We start from the raw sequence: 6,946 nt of genomic DNA, 5'->3' as shown, positions 1-6,946 counted from the left end.
GACAGTAGACTGGTGTGGAGCTGCAAGCTCCGGGCATAGTACATAGGTATGCTGCCAGCTAGTGTAGGATTGTCCAGGTAAGGTGTCACACTGATGTCAGTTAGGGCATGACAGGAGGCTGCTGTGTAGCTGCAAGCTCCGGGCATAGTACATAGGCATGCGGCCAGCTAGTGTAGGACTGTCCAGGTAAGGTGTCACACTGATGTCAGTTAGGGCATGGGAGGAGGCTGGTGTGTAGCTGCAAGCTCCGGGCATAGTACATAGGCATGCTGCCAGCTAGTGTAGGACTGTCCAGGTAAGGTGTCACACTGATGTCAGTTAGGGCATGACAGGAGGCTGGTGTGTAGCTGCAAGCCCCGGGCATAGTACATAGGCATGCTGCCAGCTAGTGTAGGACTGTCCAGGTAAGGTGTCACACTGATGTCAGTTAGGGCATGACAGGAGGCTGGTGAGGAGCTGCAAGCTCCGGGCATAGTACATAGGCATGCTGCCAGCTAGTGTAGGATTGTCCAGGTAAGGTGTCACACTGAGGTGTTGGTTAGCTTACCAGTAAGTAATTAGGAATACTTGATTTCTTACAAAAGAGTGCAGACAATCCTTGTATTCATGGCTGGATTTAGGCCGAGGGCACCTAGGTCATGACCTAGGGCACCACAGGAGCAAGGGCACCAAATCAGCAGGCTGAAAAGGAGGGAGGGGTCATCTGGCTACCTATACTGAATGGGGGCAGCTGGTGACAGTGGCTTTGGGCTTATATGTCAGTACACGGCCTAACTACTCCTAGTCTGCTACAAACCTGCTTATATGTCAGTACATGGCTCCCTAGAAGACAAATGTAGAAAGCAGAGAAGCACCACAAGTAACACAGCGGTGTACCACAACCTCAACCCCCGTGTCCCAAGGGGTACACTAAGTCCACTTGAAAGCAAACATTTGGCACCACCAAGGAGTCTTCAAGCCCTTTTATTGAATAGTAAAAACAAGTGCAGTAACAGATCGCTGTTTCGGGCTGTATATCCTTTACTCAAACTGCATCAGCCAAAATCAAAGTGCCCATATCACCCTTTAAAGTGGACCTGAACTGGGAACATCCTCTCTGCTGTAAAAGATATGCAACAGCATAATAACCTTCAAAGAAAAACATTTCTTTGTTACAGCTGATACAAATCCTGCCATAAATCTGCAGTGTTTCTACTTCCTGCTGTCATGGAAGCAGCCATATTGTTATAGAGAACCTGAGGGGGGCTCATAAAATAAAATTTGGCTACTTGATCCGGGGGCTGAGCGAATCAAGTGGCCTCAAAAACCGCCGCTCCCCACTGCTCCTGTGGGTCGCAATGACCTCTGGTTTATGATGCTGCAAGGACAGACTGTGTGTCTCTCACCAGGAGCGGCAGGAGGTGTGGCTAGGAGAGAAAGCTGCCCAATGGCAGCTCTGGAGACCCTGTAGGAACTCCCCTGGTGGGTGTTTTGAACAGGAAATCCCTCCTCAATGTGAACCCTCGAGAAAGTGACAAATTTTGTCGCTAATCTGGGGGGGGGGGGCACAGAGGCATGTCATGTGTCCAATCTGCCTCACTAAGAACCTCCTCGGGTTCTTTTTAACATCCTGTGCTTTCAAATGAGCTCTGCCATGGCAGTCAGGTGACCCAGGGAAGAGATCAAATTACAACTTGTGATTAGACACAAATGAGGGGGTATTAAACATGCTTAACACTCTAAATACATATAGGGTGCATGTCTCTATGTTTTCCTTCAGTCCTGTGCAAGAGTTCAGGTCCACTTTAAATACTCCTTCACCTTAGTAAAAACAGAAAGAATTTGCGATAATTCAGGTTGGAGTGAGCTTGAGATGTTTCCCAGAGCAACACTGCTGAACCTGAATTATCGCAAATTCTTTCTGTTTTAGGAAAGCAAACTTTTGTTTTTCTTAACATCTTAGTAAGGGGGCTTTTAGGACCATTGTAGTCCCTTACACACTCCAATGAGTTCTGGGTCACCATGAGCTTGCTGGTTAGTCTGTGCCTCTCGGATTCACAAGCCCTACTCCATAGAGCCAAATGAATCCATGCCATGCACTGATGAGGATCAAACAATCCGAAACAGTCTGTATGCATGTTGGATTTTTATGGCTCTGTACAAATTAACAAGCTGACACATCATTGCATTCCAGCGGTTCTGGAGGTGTGTTTAGCTTCCAAGGGTACAATGGTTAATTTGCATATATTCAGCAGTGTTGCTCTGGGAGACATATCAAGCTCACTCCAACCTGAATTATCGCAAATTCTTTCTGTTTTAGGAAAGCAAACTTTTGTGTTTCTGTTATACTAGTAATAGATTTCTGAATGCAGGAGATTCCACAAAGGCTGCAGTTAGCTTATTCACCACAAGATGGCGATCACATAGGGAGGAAGTGATGTAACACAGTAGGAAGATAAGTTGCAGGAAGTGGAGAGAACACCAGGCTGAATAAAGGTAATTGTGTGACTCTTATTGCTACTCCAGAATAAGCATCCACAACTTCATGAAAACAGGATGTGCTTAATCAGGACTATCCTACCTAATACTGGGACACCTCTGGCTACCTAATACTGGGACACCTCTGGCTACCTAATACTGGGACACCTCTGGCTACCTAATACTGGTGACACCTCTGGCTACCTAATACTGAGGGGACACATCTGACTACCTAATACTGAGGGGGACCTCTGGCTACCTAAATATGGAGGAATTATTTTGGCTACTGAATACTGAAGGACACCTCTGTATACTTAACACCAGGGGCAATCTGGCTGCCTAATACTGAGGGCACCTCTGGCTACCTAACCTAATACCATGGCACTAATGTCTAACTAATACTGGGGGCACCTCTGCCTACCTAATACTGGGGACACCTCTGGCTACCTAATACTGGGGACACCTCTGGCTACCTAATACTGGGGGCACACCTCTGGCTACCTAATACTGGGGGCACCTCTGGCTGCCTAATACTGGGGACACCTCTGGCTACCTAATAGTGGGGACACCTCTGTCTACCTAATCCTGGGGGCACCTCTGGCTACCTAATACTGGTGATACCTCTGGCTACCTAATACTGGTGACACCTCTGGCTACCAAATACTGAGGAGACACATCTGACTACCTAATACTGAGGGGGACCTCTGGCTACCTAATACTGGGGGCACCTCTGGCTACCTAATACTGGGGGGCACCTCTGGCTACCTAATACTGAGGGGGACCTCTGGCTGCCTAATACTGAGGGGACACATCTGGCTGCCTAATACTAGGACACATCTGACTACCTAATACTGAGGGGGACCTCTGGCTGCCTAATACTGAGGGGACACATCTGGCTGCCTAATACTGAGGGGGACCTCTGGCTACCTAATACTGGGGACACCTCTGGCTACCAAATACTGAGGAGACACATCTGACTACCTAATACTGAGGGGGACCTCTGGCTACCTAATACTGGGGGCACCTCTGGCTACCTAATAGTGGGGACACCTTAATACTGTGGGCACCTCTGGCTGCCTAATACTGGGGGCACCTCTGGCTACCTAATACTGGTGACACCTCTGGCTACCTAATACTGAGGGGACACATCTGACTACCTAATACTGAGGGGGACCTCTGGCTACCTAAATATGGAGGAATTATTTTGGCTACTGAATACTGAAGGACACCTCTGTATACTTAACACCAGGGGCAATCTGGCTGCCTAATACTGAGGGCACCTCTGGCTACCTAACCTAATACCATGGCACTAATGTCTAACTAATACTGGGGGCACCTCTGCCTACCTAATACTGGGGACACCTCTGGCTACCTAATACTGGGGACACCTCTGGCTACCTAATACTGGGGGCACACCTCTGGCTACCTAATACTGGGGGCACCTCTGGCTGCCTAATACTGGGGACACCTCTGGCTACCTAATAGTGGGGACACCTCTGTCTACCTAATCCTGGGGGCACCTCTGGCTACCTAATACTGGTGATACCTCTGGCTACCTAATACTGGTGACACCTCTGGCTACCAAATACTGAGGAGACACATCTGACTACCTAATACTGAGGGGGACCTCTGGCTACCTAATACTGGGGGCACCTCTGGCTACCTAATACTGGGGGGCACCTCTGGCTACCTAATACTGAGGGGGACCTCTGGCTGCCTAATACTGAGGGGACACATCTGGCTGCCTAATACTAGGACACATCTGACTACCTAATACTGAGGGGGACCTCTGGCTGCCTAATACTGAGGGGACACATCTGGCTGCCTAATACTGAGGGGGACCTCTGGCTACCTAATACTGGGGACACCTCTGGCTACCAAATACTGAGGAGACACATCTGACTACCTAATACTGAGGGGGACCTCTGGCTACCTAATACTGGGGGCACCTCTGGCTACCTAATAGTGGGGACACCTTAATACTGTGGGCACCTCTGGCTGCCTAATACTGGGGGCACCTCTGGCTACCTAATACTGAGGGGGACCTCTGGCTGCCTAATACTGAGGGGACACATCTGGCTGCCTAATACTGAGGGGGACCTCTGGCTGCCTAATACTGAGGGGACACATCTGGCTGCCTAATACTGAGGGGGACCTCTGGCTACCTAATACTGGGGGCACCTCTGGTTACCTAATACTGGGGGGCACCTCTGGCTACCTAATACTGGTGACACCTCTGGCTACCAAATACTGAGGAGACACATCTGACTACCTAATACTGAGGAGACACATCTGGCTGCCTAATACTGAGGGGGACCTCTGGCTACCTAATACTGGGGGCACCTCTGGTTACCTAATACTGGGGGGCACCTCTGGCTACCTAATACTGGTGACACCTCTGGCTACCAAATACTGAGGAGACACATCTGACTACCTAATACTGAGGGGGACCTCTGGCTACCTAATACTGGGGGCACCTCTGGCTACCTAATAGTGGGGACACCTTAATACTGTGGGCACCTCTGGCTGCCTAATACTGGGGGCACCTCTGGCTACCTAATACTGAGGGGGACCTCTGGCTGCCTAATACTGAGGGGACACATCTGGCTGCCTAATACTAGGACACATCTGACTACCTAATACTGAGGGGGACCTCTGGCTGCCTAATACTGAGGGGACACATCTGGCTGCCTAATACTGAGGGGGACCTCTGGCTACCTAATACTGTGGGCACCTCTGGCTACCTAATACTGGGGGCACCTCTGGCTACCTAATACTGAGGGGACACATCTGACTACCTAATACTGAGGGGGACCTCTGGCTACCTAATACTGGGGGCACCTCTGGCTACCTAATAGTGGGAACACCTTAATACTGTGGGCACCTCTGGCTGCCTAATACTGGGGGCACCTCTGGCTGCCTTATAGTGGGGACACCTCTGTCTACCTAATACTGGGAACACCTCTGGCTAACTTCTACTAGGGGGCACCTCTGGCTACCTAATACTGGGGACACCTCTATCTTTTTAATATGGGGGGCATCTCTGGCTACCTAATACTGGAGGGACACCTCTGACTACCTAATATTATTGGGGCACACATTTCTATGTAATACTTTTGGGGGGTAATCTGGCTACCTAATAATATTTTGGGGGCACATGTGTTTACCTAAAATTACTAATTGGAACTCTCAAAGGGCGGCCTAGATACTGCTTATTCAAGGTCACATTTGTCTACCTTATAATGTTAGGAGTTGACTCAGAGGACTATCTAATACTGCTAATTGGGGGGCACATATGGCTACTTAATCCTTGTATCTAGGGGAACATGGCTACTTAATGTATGCATTTGGGGGCATAATGATTTTAAATTCTGGTATGTGAGGTACCAGCTGTTTAAAGGGAACCTTAACTGAGAGGGATATGGATGTTTCCTTTTAAACAATACCAGTTGGCTGGCAGTCCTGCTGATCTCTAGCTGCAGTAATGGCTGAATCACACAACTGAAACAAGCATGCAGCTAATCCAGTCTGACTTCAGTCAGAGCACCTGATCTGCATGCTTGTTCAGGGGCTGTAGCTAAACGTATTAGAGACACAGGATCAGCAGGAGAGTCAGGCAACTGGTATTATTTTAAAAGATAAAATACATTTCCTTCTCAGTTTAAGTTCCCTTTAACTCTGATATCGGGGGACAACACAGCTGTTTGATAATAGTAGTGTGGTCTGCAGATAAAAGCTAGACTGTCTCTATAGCAGTACAGCAAATTGCAGTGACCCATTGCTTGTCCATTGGACTGAGATCTTCCAACGTCCCAGAACACCCTAAGTGTTTTGTGATTGTAAAAGCTCTTGGTAATGTTATCCTATGTGTGTGTTCTCACTGGAGCGATGTGATTTTGTAAAAATCTCCCATAGCATTGCATTAGCAATAGCTTTTCAAAATCACTAGCTCTTAAAAAGCTATTGAAGCCCTTAATCTGGCTCTAGTTAGGAGGATTGTGACTTTGATTATGGTCTTTCTTTACAGAGTTCTACTCATTGGGAAGACTGGTAATCATGTGACCATCACAGTGCCCCCACCTTACTCCCTGATATCTGAGGGACACAACAAGCAGAAGATTCTGGAAGTCACCAGGAAGATGATAGAGCTGCTGACAGGAAAGGTGAGTGGTGCTGGGAATTATGGGACATTATCTAGTAATAGCAAGGGGTGTGTCTGGGTGGCGTCAGGTTCCTATGAGGTGTCAGGACGGCATGCTAGGGATTCAGCCACCCCTCACATCAGCAGGTAAGAGGAGACCTTGTTTTTTTTGTACAGGAGAGTGCAGTGCAGATCCCCTCCCAAATCCTCTGATAAACACATAGGGACAATGTATTCCAGTAACAGAAACCCACCAGAGAGATGTACAGGTCCTCTTTATTCTCAGGATTGTCTACAAGAGGATCCCATCATCCCCCCAGGCAGATGGAGCTGAGGGTCATAGAGACC

General features: G+C 48.5%; 1 protein-coding gene across 1 annotated transcript in view; it reads left to right on the top strand.

The window, feature by feature from the left end:
* Positions 1 to 2,389: 2,389 nt before the first annotated feature.
* Positions 2,390 to 6,946, top strand: part of LOC137537162 (zinc finger protein 721-like) — a 68,408-nt gene continuing 63,851 nt past the window's right edge. Inside the window, exons 1-2 of the mRNA XM_068259284.1 lie at positions 2,390 to 2,475; positions 6,485 to 6,620. Coding sequence (XP_068115385.1) covers positions 6,597 to 6,620 — 24 coding nt within the window. The 5' untranslated portion in view covers positions 2,390 to 2,475; positions 6,485 to 6,596. The remainder of the gene's footprint in view (positions 2,476 to 6,484; positions 6,621 to 6,946) is intronic.

The sequence above is a fragment of the Hyperolius riggenbachi genome, chromosome 10, assembly GCF_040937935.1.
Source record: "Hyperolius riggenbachi isolate aHypRig1 chromosome 10, aHypRig1.pri, whole genome shotgun sequence".
NCBI lineage: Eukaryota > Metazoa > Chordata > Amphibia > Anura > Hyperoliidae > Hyperolius > Hyperolius riggenbachi.
The sequence above is the reverse complement of the archived record's forward strand: the minus strand, read 5'-3'. Positions and strand labels throughout refer to the sequence as shown.